This window comes from Eretmochelys imbricata, chromosome 12 (assembly GCF_965152235.1).
Source record: "Eretmochelys imbricata isolate rEreImb1 chromosome 12, rEreImb1.hap1, whole genome shotgun sequence".
Taxonomy (NCBI): domain Eukaryota; kingdom Metazoa; phylum Chordata; order Testudines; family Cheloniidae; genus Eretmochelys; species Eretmochelys imbricata.
The window spans coordinates 39,202,665-39,219,486 of record NC_135583.1 but is presented as its reverse complement, the minus strand read 5'-3'; the positions used below and the strand labels follow the sequence as shown (position 1 = coordinate 39,219,486).

At 60.6% G+C, this 16,822-nt stretch overlaps 2 protein-coding genes across 4 annotated transcripts in view; one reads left to right on the top strand and one right to left on the bottom strand.

Annotated features, from left to right (window-relative positions):
- PIEZO1 (piezo type mechanosensitive ion channel component 1 (Er blood group)) overlaps window positions 1-4,071 on the top strand; it is a 109,356-nt gene extending 105,285 nt beyond the window's left edge. For all 3 annotated transcript variants that reach the window (XM_077831275.1, XM_077831277.1, XM_077831276.1), the window contains 5 exons: window positions 352-524; window positions 616-738; window positions 1,392-1,471; window positions 1,918-2,116; window positions 2,853-4,071. In XM_077831275.1, coding sequence (XP_077687401.1) covers window positions 352-524; window positions 616-738; window positions 1,392-1,471; window positions 1,918-2,116; window positions 2,853-3,102 — 825 coding nt within the window. In that variant the 3' untranslated portion in view covers window positions 3,103-4,071. The remainder of the gene's footprint in view (window positions 1-351; window positions 525-615; window positions 739-1,391; window positions 1,472-1,917; window positions 2,117-2,852) is intronic.
- On the bottom strand, window positions 3,999-16,792 carry CTU2 (cytosolic thiouridylase subunit 2). Its single transcript, XM_077831278.1, has 15 exons — window positions 16,694-16,792; window positions 15,714-15,788; window positions 14,488-14,566; window positions 14,333-14,392; window positions 13,614-13,674; window positions 11,321-11,430; window positions 10,534-10,820; window positions 9,769-9,904; window positions 7,369-7,500; window positions 6,809-6,900; window positions 6,304-6,410; window positions 5,627-5,768; window positions 5,333-5,399; window positions 4,930-4,988; window positions 3,999-4,619 (listed from the first exon to the last, which is right to left on the bottom strand). The coding sequence occupies exons 1-15, from the start codon at window positions 16,753-16,755 to the stop codon at window positions 4,550-4,552; spliced, it is 1,539 nt and encodes a 512-aa protein (XP_077687404.1). The 5' UTR covers window positions 16,756-16,792; the 3' UTR covers window positions 3,999-4,549.
- Window positions 16,793-16,822: the final 30 nt, after the last annotated feature.

The window sequence follows — 16,822 nt, the reverse complement described above, 5'->3', positions numbered from 1 at the left end:
CTGGGGCGGGGTCCGTGCCCCTCAATCCTGCCCTGATGGTCTCTCCCCGCCCCTGCCCGCCCCTGGTGTCGGTGATGGGTGGGGGCCGTGGCAGCCATCCAGGGCGGGGCTGACAGGCGGGGTCCCTGCCCCGCACACCTGCCCTGATGGTCTCTCCCCGCCCCCACGTGTCGGTGATGGGTGGGGGCCGTGGCTGGAGCCGTCTGGGGCGGGGTCCCTGCCCCTCACTCCTGCCCTGATGGTCTCTCCCCGCCCCTGGTGTCAGTGATGGGCGGGGGCCGTGGCTGGGGCGGGGCTGTCAGATGGGGTCCCTGCCCAACACTCCCGCCTTGACGTCTCCCGCGCTGGCAGGTGGCCATGCAGTTCATCACGCTGTACGGCTACGAGGACATCGTGACAGCGCGCATCGAGGGCAGCTCCGGCTCGCTCTGGAGCATCAGCCCCCCCAGCCGCGAGCAGATGCGGAGGGAGCTGCTGAATGGCTCGTCGGACATCACGCTGCGGCTCACCTGGACCTTCCAGAGGTAGCGGCCGGGACCGGGCGGGGGGCTCTGCCGCCCCCAGGGCCTGTGCCCTGCTCCACACTCACCCTGCCTCCCCTCTCTCTCCCGGCAGGGACCTGGGCAAGGGGGGCACCGTGGAGCACACCTTCGATAAGCACACCACCGACCTGCAGCCGGGCACCCCCGTCCGCACCGAGCTCGCCAACCTGCTGCAGGGAACCAGGGACGCCCCCGTGTGAGTGTGGGCACCGTGGCGCCCCAGGGACGGAGCCGGGGGAGCGGAGGAGGGGCTGGAAGCCTCCAGTTAAACCCCTCCCCTCCTGCAATGAAGCATCGGCTGCCCAGTGGCAGGGGGGCCAGGCTCCCAGGGCGTCACACGGCCTCCCAGCGGGGGCGTTGGGGCCCCGTGGCATGGGGGTCGGGGGAGGACTAGCTTCTCCCTGCAGGGCGCTGGGGAGAGCACAACAGGAAGTGGGGAGTTGGCCCTGGGAGGAGGGGATAATGGGGGGCAGGTCAGAGTCAGCTACAGCAGGCGGGGCAGGGTGGGTGGGTAGATGGCCGCGGGTCAGGGCTACGAGTGGAGTGACTAGGGGTGGGGTGGAGCCACGGGTGACTCAAGGGTGACTACCATGGGGCGGGGGGTTCTGCCTGGGTCCAGCACGCTGGTGAACCGCGAGGCCTGGGGGCCCGTCCCCACAGCGCGGCCGGGAGGAAACCAGCCTGTGCCGTGCTGAGGGGCTGGCGTGTCAGGGAGCGGGGAACAGCGCGTGCAAGCAGTCTGACAGCCCCCCAGCCGTCACCCTGTGCCCAGCTCCCCACGGAGCCTGGCCGCCCCAGGAGGAGCAGGAGGGCTCGGCCTGCCTCCCCTCACCCCCCTTTGTGTTGCAGGCAAGTCCCCCACCTCTTCCCCACGTACATCCGCGCGCCCAACGGCCCAGAGGCCAACCCCGTCAAGCAGCTGCTGCCAGGTGAGCCGGCCGGCCGGGGTCTGCCCCCGGCATGCTGAGCTGGGGGGCTGGGGCTGCCTGGTGTGGGGAGGAACTTGCCCCGGGGTGCCAGGGAGGAGGGGCTCAGTCCCTGGTTTCTAGGGTGACGGGTGTCCCCAGTCTCCATGCTGCTGGCAGCGTCAGGGCCTTGCTTCCTTGGAGGGGGGGCAGCTGAGGGGAAGATGGCCCCCTTTGCCTCTCCAGCGGGCAGGCCACGGGAGCGCTGCTGCAGGGCTGGGCCTTGCAGTGGTTGGCAGAGGAACTGTGGGAGGGGGTTGCCCGGGGGCATGGCCCAGCAGGAGCCGCTTTGGGGGGTGGCTGGGCTAAGTGCCTGGGAAGCCAGCCATGGGGGTGCTGGGGGACACGTCCTGCCTGGCTGGAGGGGGGCGAGCCCCCAGCCCTGACCCCGTCTCTCCCCATCCCCGCAGAGGAGGAGGAGAGCTACCTGGGCGTGGAGGTGCAGCTGAAGCGGGAGCCCGTGGGTGCAGGGGGCGGCACCGGCAGCTTCCTGGAGTGGTGGGTGGTGCGGCTGACCGAGTGCCAGCAGCGGGACTGCGACATCCTGCCCATGGTGATCTTCAACGACAAGGTCAGCCCGCCCAGCCTGGGCTTCCTGGCCGGCTACGGGTGAGTGCCAGGGCCCCTTCCACAACCACCCCCCATTGGCCATTGCTGGAGGAAGGGCACCAGGCTGGGGCAGCCCAGGGCTCTAGTGTGGGGAGGGGAGGGGAGGGATAGCAGCCTTGGGGTGCTGCACTGGGGGGGGAGTTGGCCATTCAGGGGTATGGAGGGATATCAGCCAGGGCGGCCCAGTGGCTATTTAGTACAAGGGGGTGGAAGGATGCCAGCCCAGGGCTCTGGTGTACCAGGGGGGCAGGGGAAGAGATGGGCAGGGTACCCCCCATTACAGTGAGGGCACCCCTGGGCTCACTGGTACAAGGCAGGGAGGGTGCCCCCCTGCAGTATCAGGGGACATCTGGCCTGAGGAAGCCCCTAGGCTCAGTGGGGCATTACTCCCTATGGCCTGGAGGCCTTTCTGGGGGGACTCCCTGGCCTGTGCTCCCCAGTGCTGTGGTACAAACCCTGAGCCCATCCCAACAACCATACCAACAGCAGAGCTCAGGGCCTCCTGCTCCTGGTGCCCCCCATTCCTCACCCCAAGGAGCACACGAGTGTGCTCGGGGCAGCCTCCTGTCCCTTGCTAGCTTCCCAATGGGAGTCCCAGCCGGTCCCATTGCTTGGAGCCAGGCCGGAGGCAGCAGGACCTGACCCTGCTCTCAGTGCAGGACCCAGCGGTTGTAGGGAAGGGCGCTGCTGGGGGGCAGGGAGAAGGGCTGACCCTGTTGCCCTCACCCCGTTGCAGGATCATGGGCCTCTATGTATCTATCGTGCTGGTGATCGGCAAGTTCGTGCGGGGCTTCTTCAGCGAGATCTCGCACTCCATCATGTTCGAGGAGCTGCCGTGCGTGGACCGCATCCTCAAGCTGTGCCAGGACATCTTCCTGGTGCGCGAGACGGGCGAGCTGGAGCTGGAGGAAGAGCTTTACGCCAAGCTCATCTTCCTCTACCGCTCGCCCGAGACCATGATCAAGTGGACACGGGAGAAGGAGTAGCAGGGAGCCACCGGTGACCAGCGCTGCGGCTGCGGGCCCCCTCTGACCCCTGGAATGTCACAACTGAGGCCTTAAACCAGCCCAGCTGGAGAGCCCCGTCGGGGGGGGGGGGGGAGCTGGCCCGAGTGCACCCTGAGCGCTCCAGGCCAGCCCCAGTGACTGCAGGGGGTCCCACCCTGCCTGGGGGTCTGAGCTGTGCCCAGCACCACCCATGAGGGAGAGGGGGCACCTTGGGAAGGCTGGACTTGTGCTTTTTAAAAGGAAGTTTAACTGCTTTACTAGTGAGTCCTTCAAAGGTAGCTGGGTGAAGACCCCCCCTCCCCAGGAGCCATGGTCCCTCCACATCAGCTGGGTGGGGACACGCTCCTGCCCCGGCCCCACCTCAGTGCCTTCCAGCCCTGCTGCTGCCAGGCTGTTAGCACCCCAGAGAGAAGGGGGGGTGCACTCTGGAGCCCATTCAGCAGCTGTGCCTGCCTGTGAGGGAGATGGCCTCTCCCTCCTGCAGCGGGAGAATCCAAGCCAGCCGGCTGCAGTTGGTCCCAACCCCGCTGCAGGCAAGGCCTGGCCCAGTCACCCCCTTGGCCTGCTCCTGAAGCCGGCTGCACTAACTCTCCAAAGCAATACCTTACTCCCCCAGCACAGCACTGGCCAGCACCCATGGGTGCAAGCAGAGGGTCCCACTGGCCTGACACCCCCACAGGCGGTGCTGGGCTTGCCGCCCCTCTTGCCCTGCCTGCAGAGGGTGTGGGACATGCTACTGCAGCCACTGCTCCCCGTGCTAGCCCCATGCAGGCAGCTCAGCGGAGCTCCGCTTGCCCCAGGACTGGTTTGGCCCCCCGCACTCCCCCAGCCACTCCCAGGGGCGAGGGCTGGGCTCCCTCCAGCTGGACTGTAGATTTTTTTTAAAAATTCAAATGGTTTATTTATAAAGATCTCTAATAAAAGCCAAGCCAAGGCCTGCTAGTGTGACTGACTGACTCCATCTTCCTGCCCAGGCGGGGCGTGAAGCTGCCTCCTCCTGGCTGGGTGCTCCACTGGGGACTGGCACAGTCCGAGGGCCTGACTCAGCCTGGCCTCACCCGCTCAAGAGTGGGGAGTTGGCCCCAGGGCCTCGATCCAGCTGTGCGGCCAGGGGTGCAAAATAACGTATTCCTCTTCAAAACAGTCATTAAAAGGAGGGCGGTGTCTTCTCTCCTCTCCCCCGCGGCAGGTAGCAGGTGCCTCCCAGGGGCAGGCAATGAACAAGAGCTGGGCCCTGCACCTTGGAAACAAAGGCAGACCCAATGCCCTGCAGCAGGGCCCCGGTGATCTCAAGCCCAGGCTGGAGGGGGCTGGGCCCAGGCCCCATTTGCTCTCTGGCAGGTGTGCTTCTCCTGGGGCCCCGACAGCCAGGACAGTGTAGAGCTCTTTGGGAGTGTGGTCCAGAGAAGGGAGCCCTGCCCACCTGTCAGCTCTCACCTGGATTCACAGCTTCATCTTCCAGCAAGAACTCCTGGATTTCCAGCTTCATCAAGGCCCTGGAAGACAACCAACATCTCAGACCCCCAGCACGCTGGGTTGTGAGCTCCCGGGGCGGGCCTGGTCCCACTGGCTCAGGTCACGTTCTGGATGTTACGGTAAAGTGTAAGTAGTAGTCAGAGGAGATTCTGCCTCTGATTTACTTATAACTTGGCCCCCGGGTCAGCGGCTCCTCCCCGGCCTAGAGCCGCGTCTGCCGACGAAGGGGTTGGGATCCGTGCAAGAGCCAAGTCCCGGCCCTCCCAGGGCTCAAGCTGTGATGCAGGAGTGCGGTGACTGATGGCGCCGACCCGCCCGCCCTCCCCATACCTGCGTTTCCTGCGCTCTGCCTCCGAGCGGACGTAGAGCGGGAGGCTCTCCAGGCAGGTCTGTAACAGAACAGAGCGGTGGTGACGGGCTGCCCCCAGCACCCCCCTCCTGAGCTGCTGGTGTCCCTGCAGGCACAGCATATGCAGTGCCAGGGTGTGTCCTCCACCCGCCCCGGCCCCTGGCACTGTGCCTCAGCCCTGGGCTGGGGGCAGGGGAGGATGCAGGGAGCTGATGGGCAAAGCTGGGATCCTAAGGAGACTCCACCGGGACCACAGTCCTGCAAACAAAGGAGACCCACCCCTCTAGACAGCCAGGTCTGCCGGGGGCATAAAGCAGGGCTGAGACTGGTCCCGCCAGCCCGGCCTGGGCTGCAGCAGAGCCCCGGAGGGGCAGAGGGGCTCACCGTGTCCTTGATGGTCAGTCTGCAGCCGTAGCAGAGCAGGGGCAGGAAGTCAGCCCGGGCGTCGGCCCTGAGGGGAGAAGGCAGAAGTGAGGTGAGGGCTGGGGGCCGGTTCTCTCCAGGGATACCCTGCGAGGAGCTGGCTGGGGGCAGCTCAAGGAGGATGGTGGTGGGGAGGTGCCACGGCTGCTAGGGGAGTGTCGGCCCAGACGGGAAGCGCACGCAGGGCCACAAGGCCAGTGCTGATCCAAGCAGAGCACCTACCCCGCAATGGATCCTGGGCTGGGGGTGCCTTACCCTGGAGCGGTCGTGTTCGTGCAGCATCCTCTCTGCTCCTCTGCCCCCTGGCAGCACCCTCGGCCGGCAGGCGATGCAGCTGGCAGCCTCTGCTGGGAGAGCTGCTCCGAGACCAGGATTGCTTGCAAAGCAGAGCCGTCCTCTGCACCAAAGAGAGAAGGTAGTCAGAGCCCCTCGGGCTTCCGTTCCCCGTCCAGCAGGCCAGGCATCTGCCTCTCCCTGGCGGAGCAGACAGGGCCAGCCAGTGACCCGAGCCAGGATGGCAAACCCCACAGCCCTGCCCTTCAGACGGCCCCTTCCAGGCCAGGCACAGCCAGAGGCAGGTTCCCCTGCACGAGGTGCCCTGGGAATATCCAGGCCCCTAGTTCAGCTGGGCAGATAGGAAAAGGGGCTAGTTAAATCCTCACCCTGGCCTGCCCTTAGCCAGGCTGCATCTCTAGGCCCCTGGCACCCCACCATGGCAAGGTTCCCCTGCTTTGCTCCTGTAGGGGTGGTGAGGGGCCAGACCCCGATGGAGCTCTGACCTGGGAGGGTAGCTGTTGGTGCCCTGCCCTAGATCAGCCAGGGGGGATCCTGTGGGTGGGGGAGGCTGCCCCCCAGGGAAAGGGGCCGAGCGAACAGAGCCTGCACTGGCTGGGCTCAGCCGGGAGAGGCGGGTGGGCGGCGTTTGCACTTACCCACATTAGTGTCCAGGGCGCACGAACAGAGGAGGCAGCGCTCGGGCTCAGCGGCACCAGGGGCAAGGCCGGCATCTCCAGGGGTCGCACTCAGCTTCTCGCCCGTCCTGCAGCCCAGAGGGGGACGCACAGAGGTTAGTGCCAGGCGATGCCAGCATCTGCCAGTGCCCCTCAGTCCCGACCCGCAGGTCCCATTACTCCCGTCCCAGGCTCCCCCACGCAGTTCAATCAGTGCCCTGTACCCCACCCATGCCATTGCAGTCCTGGGCGCCCTGCGCAGCAGGAGGTGCTGTGAGTCAGGGTTCTGGGGCGCTGCAGAGTTCTGACCCTCCCATAAGCAGAAGCTTCCAGCCATTCCCACCAGGGCTCTGGTCTGATGAGGGCGAATGGCCTCCAGGGTGAAGCCAACCCCACATTTCCCAGCTGAGCAGAGCCAAGGTCTGCAGAGGTGTCGCAGGGACGGGACTGATCTCAGTCCCGTCCCCGCACAGGGGCCAGCCCTTACCGGTACACGGTGCTGACGGTCGAGGGGAACTCTGCCTGCAGCCCGTAGAGGAAGCGCTCGATCACCCGGTGGATGCTGGCCTTCTCCAGGGCCTGCGGGGAGAAAGCCACAGGGCGTCTCGTAGCCTAGCTGGCTCCAACCCCCACGCCCACTCCAGGACTCCCCTGTGATGACAGCAAAGCAGCTGGGTCATCCCCACAGACATTCAGGGGCCCTGGCGTGATGGAATCGGCACCATGCCCAGGGGAGGGGGCGTTAGCCTAATCTGCCAGAGCCTTCCCCCAGTCACATCGGCCGGGCCTCTGGGCTTGGGGCCCTGGCCTCGCTGCCCATCCCTATCAGGGATCACTGCAGGCAGGCACTTTGGAAAGTGCCCCTTGGTGCCAGGGGCACCGGAGTCCCTGCATGGCACAGCCACCCTGTGGCACTGACCGCTGGGAAGGGCTGCAGATCTCGTGGGCTGGGCTGGGATGTGAGAGACGGGGGGGCTCAAGAGGGGGTGCCACGGCCCTGCCGGAAGAGCCCAGTGCCCGGCAGGCTCAGACCCGCGCACCCCCTACCTTGGTGTCCAAGGCAGGAGTGAAGACCGTGGGAACGCCAAACAGGTGGTTGTAGAAGGCAATTTCCTTGGCCGCGTACTCCCTCATGGGCCGCACCACCACCACGTCGCCATGGCGATCGTCCGAGAAGCCCTGCGCGGAGAGAGACTGGGTGAAGGACCAGCCGGGCACTGAGGGCCCAACACCAGCGCAGAGCCGGGATGGCCCCAGCCCAGCCCCCTGGGGCCATGGATGCACCCAGCCGTCCTGCACGTCTGCCCGGAGCGCTCGGGCCTGAGCACGGCTGGGTGAGCACCGGCCCCATGCCAGGAGCACACCAGGGGCAGCGCCAAGCGCTGGGGGTGAACTGCCAGGCAGGCGCATGCCCCCCGCCCTCCAGACTAGCTTCCCCATGGAGCTGGATTGCAGCGTGCTCAGAGCTGTGCTGCTCTCCGAGGGCAGTCGTAGGAATGATTCTGGGGCAGGCAGCGCCCACGTCAGGGTTCTCTACAAACCCCTCCGCCCAGCTGCTACCCCCATCTCACAGGGGGACCCGAGGCACTAAGGGGAAGGGACATGCCTGAGGCCAAACAGGGAGTCTGTGCCGGAGCAGGGACTAGAACCCAGGAGTCCCGATTTCCAGCCTCTTGCTCAAACCACTGGGCAATGTTCCTTGCCAGCTGCTGCCCATGAGGGAGTGTGGGGAGTTCTCAGGCTGGACATGCAGCCTAGTCCAAGAGGCAGATCCCAGCGGGGCGAGGGTGTGTCCTGCTCCCTGGTAACCTAGCCAGCCTCCAGCAAAGGGACAGAGGTTCTCTCACTGAGTTGGCATTCACAGGCCTCTTGCGGGGCTCCATAGAGGGCAGCACAAGTCGCTGCTGAGGGGGCTCTGTGTTCAAAGCAGCTGTGAGGCAGGACCCAGGGCTAACCCCGGAACAGCTGCTGTCTGCAGAGTATGTGCAAAGCAGCACCTGGGATCCCCCTTGAAGGGCAAGCAGAGGCTGGGAAAATAGGGATCGCCACCCTGGATCAGATCTACCATCTGTCAAGGCCAGTAGCTGATCTCCAGCATGGGCTTCGGTGGGAGGGAGAAACCCCAATGCACCTAGCCTGCTCTGTGCTATGGGGAATGCCATCCTCTGATCTCCAGTTGCCAGACAAGCAGTGTCAGCAGATGTAACGTCATTGGTCCCTTGCAAGGAAAAAAATCAGGCCCCAGTTCTCTCTGGCCGACCTCCCAGTGCTGGGAGCAGCTGCCTACACTACAGGAGGCGGGGCTGCTTTTTACGGGAGCTACCTTTGCTTCCCCCTGAATTTCACTAAACCCCTCTGCTGCGCACACATGGGAACCCCGGCCAGCCCACTCCCCTTGCTCTCTGCTGCTGGGAAAGGATTCAAGAGCAATTTCCTCAGGATGCACAGTGCCTAGGGCTGCTGTCCTTCTTAAAATGGGGACTAAAGAATATAGATCAGACCGTTCCCTGGGGCTGGGAGTTTCCCTAACTCCAACTCCCCCCTTTAGATTTTCAGGGTGGGAGAATCAGACATTAGTTTTTATTGTAGCTTCAACTTTTTCTTCCTTGGCCTCCCATCAGTAACTAATAACTCAGTGGTCTCCTGCTCTGAGCACGGACAGGGGAGCCAAGAACTCTTGGGTTCTCTGGGCTTGGAGCAGTCACTTCCTGTCGGTCCTGGCACCTGCCCCACAGGGAGACGTGGGTGAAGATGTACAGTCCCAAGTATCTCTCTGTTAAATCAGTCCCCAAGTGCCTGGGAGCTGCAGTCTAAGGGTTAACGCAACCTGGCAGGATCCGGGGCTGCAAGGCGTTCACTCCAGCTTGTGAAGGGAAGCAGAAGGACGTGGCTCGGCTTGCCTGACCGAAAGCCCTGGCTCGAGCTGTCAGTGCAGTGACATCTGTCCCAGCTCCAGTGTTCGCTACTGCAGCTGAGAAATGTCAATTTCAGGGGCAGGAAAACTTCCCCTTCCTGAAGCGCAGAGAGCAGAAACTGATTGGATCAGAATCCCCATGCTGACGCGTACAGCAGCTTGCACGCTGCTCTGCTCCGATGCCCATGTACTGGCGGGGAGCCTGTTAGAGGCACTAAGGCAGCTGGAGAAGATCAGGGAAATAGCAACTCGTTATTCCAGGCCCCCACGAGGGCTACATGTTCACCCAGCATGAAGCCGTGGGCCCCGGGTGCGTTCAGCGACGAAAACAATGGAGACAACGGCACTGCCAGCTTCTCCCCAACGTCCCACTAAACCACAGCGCATTACTGCCGCCACGGCCCGGGCAGTGCAGGTAAGGCTGGGCCTGGGGCCTTCCCCCTAGCACAGCAGCCTGGCAGCACTAGGACCAAGGGGCTAACGGTGCAGTCTGGGTAACCAGTGACTCCGACCCAACTGCGGCCAGCACTTACCGTGTCCATGGCAAGGGAGGCTCCCCGCCCCAGAGAGAGGTTGGTCAACAGTTTGACAGCCAGGCGGGTGCAGCTGTCTCCCATCATGACCTTGGAGTACCCTTGGGCCCTGGCCGTGTGCAGGATCAGGTGGTTGCTGAAGAAGAAGCCAGAAGGGAGTGAGGGCTGCAGCCCGGACCCAGGCAGAGACGCTGAGCCCATCAGCCCTGGGCAGCTCCTCACGAACACCAGCTCACACAGCAAGCCTCCCACCCATTGCTGTACCCAGGGCGAGGCAGAGGGGCCATGTGGGACAGCAGAGCCCACTCCTTCATGGGGGCTTCACAAGAGGGAGACGAGATCTCAAGGGAGCTGGGGGGAGATGAGCAGGGCTGGGCTTTCCCAAGGCCCTGAAGGGAGATTAGCCTCCAATCCCCACTGAATTCCAAAGGCAGCTGGGTGCCTTGCAAAACCCAGCGAACGTGGGGTAGCGGCCTAGGCAGCTCATCCTGAGATCCCCAGAGCTCGCTGGGGGGCCTGGCCCGAGGGCGATGGGACAGACAGACACTCCTGTGGACGGGAGCTGCAGCATCATGGCTGGGAAGCAGTGCATGCTGGGATGGACTGGAGGACAGGAAAGGCAGAGGAAAAAGGTCCTCAGCCCCTCCCCACCTGGGCAGCCCCCCCCCCCCCGTGGCAGGGTCAGAGAGGGCAAAGCATGCAGCCCTGCTCACAGAGAAGGGGGAGGCCCTGTCCATCCCCCACAGCACTCTGGAGGGGGCTCACCGCAGGGTCTGCAGCAACTCTTCTTTAGCCGTCAACGTCTTCACAGACCCAAAGAGCTGGATCAGCTGCTCTGTCTGGACTGTGGCCAGCCCCTCCGTTCTGGGCACATCTTGCATGCAGAACTCGGCAAGCTTCTCCTGGATATGCCTCTCAGGCAGAGAGAGGCCTCCGCCCTCCTCCTGCCTCTGCTGGCGGATGAAGCCCTCTACCGCCTCCTTGTAGCTGTTCTTGGGGCCTGCGGGATTGTGGGGCACATGCTGCAGGATGGAGCTGGGCAAGTCAAATACCTGCACAGAGCAAGCAGATGGATCCTGTTAGCCACAGCAAGCACCTGCATGGTGCTTCTGAGACCCACACCTGCTGGCAGTGAGATCGGTGCCTCGGGAGCTGGCAAAACCCAGACATTGGAGGAGCCCCAGGGAGCTTGTGCCAGAGACAGGATTAGAGGTCAGGTCCCAGCTCCAGCTCCTCACTCACACCAAGCTGCCTCTCTAATACACTTGTCTCATTCAGGCCCTATCATTGCTAAGGACACCTGGCCATGGGCCTCCTCCATCCCAGCCTCATCGGCTCCTATTGGACGGATCTGTTTCCCTCATTCCTAGGGCACTGGGTGGCTACCCTGAGCAGGGGCCTCGGACATCTCATCCAGAGGCTCTTCTCCCAGCACCTGGAATTGCAGCGAAGGTCTGATCTCTCGCCCAGTGACTGCCCCAGTGTGGGAGCCTCCAGTTCCCTGCAATGTGACTCCGCCCCAGCGCTCCCCAGGGCTGTGATCCCACCCTACCTCTTCTAGGTGGGCCAGGTGATATGGGAACCCTGAGGCTTGCAGGATGGTCTCCATCTGGAGCAGCGTCTCCGCTCTCTCAGCCAGGCTTTGTCCGCACACAGCTCCCTCTGAGTAGCAAACGAGATGCCAGATGAGGTGAGTTAGCTGCCTTGCAGGAGAGACTTCTCTGTCTGTGGGGAGTGACCTAGGACACTCCAGCCAACCCAGAAGGCACGCAGCCACATCTATCCTCCTCACCAACTAACAAGGCAGGAAGCAGGGAGATGGGGCTCTCCAAGGCTTGGGCAGGGGGGATATTGGCTTGCAGGCCTTGAGGGCTGCATGCAATGGAGCAAACTGCAGCCACCCTTCTCTTTAAGACAGGAGTGCAGCCTGGGGAGCAGTCCCCAGCAATGCTCCATCTTCCTACAAGTAGCCAGACCCGACCATCTCCAGGTGGGACCTGGATTCTCCATGGGCAGCCTGGAGCCATGCTGCAGAACTTCAGATGCGTACGCCCTCCCTTCCTCATCTCCATATACACTATTCGCCAATACACGTTAGGTGTAGTACACCACATACGAGTAGGTATTCTGTGCATGGGTTTATAGATCTAGGTGTTGGGAAGTTATGTTAACTGAATGAATTATGCCCTTCTCAAAATTCTGTTCATCCACATCAAATATCCCATAACGCTCTGCAAAGCTGAAGTCAGCTTTGGCATTAGAAAATAAGAAACTTGTCAAAGGCAAAATCCATGAACGTTCTGCCCCAGCACAGTGGGAAGGTACCTTCATATCCCTGGAGTGCTAGTAACCAAACAAAGATAAGGAACAAACAGGCCAACAAGTGATGGAACCGGTACACACGGAGGGATTGGACTTCAGTGACGTATAAAGAGCTTTGTAACTTGTAAAATCATCCTATAAATGCCGCTAGTTGAAATGCGGATCTTTGAAACACCCCTTCCATGCGTGGCAAACCCACCGCGCGAGTTTGCTTCCCGGCCGGAGGGTGCGCGTCTCTCTGCGTGTTGTGCTGGTTTCTCTTTAGACGATGCATTTGGATAAGTTCAGCTGGCTGGTCTCCAATGTTTTTAAGACTGAAGTGTGAGTGTCATCAAACAACAGGCTACGCCACTGAGTCAGCGGCAGCACCCAGCGAAAGAACCCAGAAGAAACACACTGATCCTCCAGCCAGGCCCCACTCCCTTTCAGCACCCCGCAGGGACGGCGGGAGGGGTAGGAGGATGCCCCCCTCCATCCTGAAACAAGCAGAGCAGCTCCACCCATCCTATTTAGAGTCTCTCTACTCCTACGCAGCTTGCTGGCACGACCATGTGGAGAGCGCCCAGCTGGTCGGGCAACAAAGTGCTGGGTTCAGCAGGGCATGGCCAGCCCATGCACCTGCTGGGGTCTGGGAAGAGACCCGCTAACTCGTGCTCTGGTAGGGTCCAGACTGGGATTGCTCTGCAGTCTCTGGAGATGGAAGCACAACTGGTACACTAACCCCCTGGTCCATCCCACCCCATAATGGGGGCTAGCGTAGCTACCTAGCCTCTTGTCTCTTAGGATTTAAAGAGAGCAGCTAGCAGCTGCCGATCAGCCTAAGCCTATCTGCGATGGAGCCACACATCCCCTGCCCAGCTGAGGGTAGGGTAAGGGTTAATAGTCTGTCAGGGCAATGACAGAGGAAACTTCCCCTCCTCCCCCCCCAACTCATGAGGGCAAGGAAAGTAGATGGGGCAGTGGGAGGCTCTGAGTCCCCCCCAGGGGAAGGGATCTCCCCCTGCTTCCTGCCCAGGGGGACCAGAGAACCAGGTCAGGTGGGGAAGCTGCTGCCTGCGGAGGGGATACTGTGAGTGGTGGATCAGGCTAAGAGCCCTACTCCTGAGCCCATGCCTTGGCCTGCCTTGCCAGGAGCTCTGGCTGGAGGGGTGTGGGAGCGTTTGAGTGGTCGGACCCTTCCTGGGAAGGGGACACCATCCACCTGCATGCCCTGTGTGTCTGAAGCGTGCCTCCCCTGGGTTCCAGTCAGTGAACCAGACTAGCTTAACTAGTTAAGCTTAACACATTTCCAATGTGTTTACTCTGTCCACTGGCCATCTCACTGCTCTCTTGGGGATCCTGCCTCTCCAGGCCTGAAGGGACGCTACCAGCAACAGGAGAGCAGAGAAACCAGACAGGCCTTAACAGTGAGAGGGGCACTATCCGAAACCAGGCTCTCCTAATGCTGGACAGCATCAGCCTGTAGGCTGGCCCAAAACCACGTGCACAGAATGGGCTGGGAGCAGGACAGGTTGCTGGGTTACCGTCGATGTAGATGATGCCTGGTATAAAGCGCAGTTTCTTGGCTGTCTCCCGACTCAGCCCCTGAGAAGAGAAATGGGAATGAGCCGCTCGCCCCAAGCGCTGGGAAAGGTAATGAATGGTTGCGTGTCTTAGCAACATCCCCTGGATCTAGCAGAGAGGGCAGGTCTGACTCTTCTGACCCTGGCTGTTAGTGAGGCATTCCCACAGCCCCAGGAGAGATAGCGAATGTTTCTAGTTAACAACACGCCTAGATCTCGTGGGCTGAAGGCCCCAGCCTAGACCAAGTGATTGTAATTGCCACCTGATTAGGCTCAAACGTTGACCTGGCCACTTACACGCACAGTCGCAGTAACTGTTGGCGCAGCTTAGATGCCCCCCTCGCTCGGACTTCCCTGGGGGGCTGTGAGCTTCCCACCTTTTGGGAAAAGAGAGCTGCAGGTGCACTGGACAGGAATTGTGAGAACTTCTAAGGAGCCACATTCAGTGATTGCACTACTATGGGTTTAGACATGGAGGCATACAGAAGCAGACAGCCCTCTGGGAGATCCAGTCCATCACCCCACAAAGCAATGCTTTCCTCTCTGCTAGTTCATCAGTCTCCTCTTAACCATTTCTAATACCCCAGCTATGGTCCAGGTGGCTGTTCCTTCCTCTGACTAACTGCTCTCACTGTTCCTAACATCTAACAAGTTTCCACGCTGCGCTGCAGAGCGGATACCTCTTGGACTTGTCGAAGCATTGAGCTGGAGGCAGGTCCACCTGATAACGCAAGAAGAACCTGTAAGGGAGATATGAGAGACACTTAACCATCCATCTCTGCTTCCTCCTCGCCTTCCCACATCCATCCCTCCCTTACACAAAAAGCGACTCTACCTTCTCTCCTGGGTAAATGGCACGATTCTTCCCAAGCATCGCACGGAACTTGTGAACAAAATACTCCCTAAAACAGGCCCTTGGAAACAAACACGCACGTAAGTAATTAGAAATGACAATCCCAACCCTACGCGAGATCCTAGCCTTGGCAGGCAGCACCTCAAGCACCCGCATCTCACTGCTAATAAAGCTTTGATTCCAGCACAGGCCAATTGGGAGGCACAGTGAACTGCCTGCTACCCTGCCCGACAGCAAAGTCAGTCAATGAGTCCCCCTTAAGATTTCATCAATTAGCTTCTGTCTGACAGCAAGACAGCTCCAGTTTGGGGACCCAGAAATCTGTGGAGATCCATTTTAAAGCTAGCCTGAGAAACCAGGCTTGCTGGACTGGATCCCTCTCTAGCCCTCTGAGCCAAAACACTTAAACAAAATAAAAAGCCCAAGAGGAAAAAGTTCCGTTGTACAATGACAGATATCAATTTTAAAGGGTTTGCTGCTTTTTTAAATGGTCAAGTTAAGCCAGACACAAGGAGAGGTCATTTAGTTCCCCAGCCTCAGTTCAGAGCTGTCAGGGTAAAAACGAGCACAAGGCGAAAGAAGGCCACGTTTGCAAAGAACGTAGGCATGCAGGTAGGTGCATGCACGCTGGTAACTGCGACTACAGCTCTGATCAGTTGCGTGCGTGCCGTTGCTTGGGTTGTATCTCAGTCACAGCAGTACCTGTACAAACTGCTTACGCAACTGCAATCCCAGGCTTTCAAAAATCTGGCCTGCAGAGCTCAAACCAATCAACTTCCGAGATTCATATAAAAACAATATGGGGCAGATTAGATCTGTTTGTTTTCCAAATTAAAAAAAAAGGGTGAACCACCCCCGCCTTTCCCTATGCTCATACCCCATTTCTCCATAACTAGGGCCATGCATCACAATATCTCTTGCATGCAATGGTAGTGACTGAGTCTTTGCAGAAACAAAAAGATGCAAATCCAAAGCAAGGGCCTTACAGGGCAACTCCCCACATTCCTGAATTAGTTCAATCTGCTGTACACAACTGTTGTGCTCTTTATTATCTAGTTGGTTTGAATCTCTCTTGCAACCCTCATCATAAACAGCCCTATTTCAAACAGATTTATAAAGATCAGTAAATGAGGTTCTAAAGATGGGAACGTTCTGGCCTTCTGAACAGGGTTTCCTCTTGCAAATCACTATGACTGTTTCTTTCTTACTTGCAAAAGGCATCTCCAACACGAATGACTAACACGGGAGACGCCTCCTTGCACTTCATGCACTTCTGCGCACAGCTGGGGAAAGAGACAATCAAAGCGAACCGATTACCATCCTAGGGACCACCTTCAAGCAAAGAGCATTGCAAACCACCATCAGCTTGTTTAAACACTTTGAAGATACCAGGTGCTTTGTAAGTTCAGAGTTGAAAGATGGGTGTAGTACAATTGTGAAATGAATTTGGGGTTGATGTGGGAACTATAGAGCTTGAAATGCTGTGGTTATGTATGCATGGGAGGTGATAGCACAACCCGTGCTCTAGCAGTAAAAGGCTATGTTATACTATTAGTCCCTGAGCTGACCAGTTATCACCTCCAACTATACAAATCTCTGTCCACATCTCAGTTATGTCAGGCCCAGTTTTCAAAGCACAAAGCCGGAGGAATGCCTTCAAGCTGGTATTTGCACACACAGCTGCAGTTGTGCCATGCACAATTGCGGCCACGTGCAAATCTGGCCAGATGCAGGTCCAGGGGCACCCTGCAACTTCTCTCGCCTCTGAAGGGCCAAAGCACCAAGGAGTGGGTGGAATACTCCCAGTACAAGGCAACGGTCACCTTTGTGGCTCTTTACCAATGTGCTGTGGCACCCAAAGGCCCACTTGGGCGGGGCACTGCAAGCCCCCCCCCGCCCACCGATCGACACCCCAGGCCCGGCCTGTCCCCAGGATGTCGGCGGGCACGGCTGCCTCGCTCAGGGAGGCGAGAACTCCGCATCGCTGAGCTCCGGGGCGAGGCCGGCCGAGCCCCCAGGGCAGACGCAGCAACGGCCCCCCCGCGGCTCAAGCGAGCCGGGCAGGCCGCGGGCGCTGAGGCCAGAGCTGGCCTGGCCCAGGCTCCAGCCGGCCGCCCGCCCCCGCTGTCTCTGTGGCCGATCCCCAGGGGACCCTGGTCTCTCCCCGCGCGGCGGGCCGGGCTCTCACCCGACGCGGGGCCGCCCCTGAGGCCGGCCGCAGCCCCCGTACTGCTCCTGCGCCTGGCACATGGCGGCGGCGGCAGCGCTCCCCTCCCCTGCGCTTCCGGCGCGCCCCTTCTGCGTCACCGCCGCGCGG

Coding starts and splice junctions, on each gene's coding strand:
- CTU2 (XM_077831278.1), bottom strand. CDS start 16,755: ATGTGCCAGGCGCAGGAGCAGTACGGGGGCTGCGGCCGGCCTCAGGGG. Junction 11,431..13,613: donor AGGCATCATCTACATCGACG/GTAACCCAGCAA, acceptor TTTGCTACTCAG/AGGGAGCTGTGTGCGGACAA. Junction 6,901..7,368: donor CTCCTGCCTTGGACACCAAG/GTAGGGGGTGCG, acceptor TTCTCCCCGCAG/GCCCTGGAGAAGGCCAGCAT.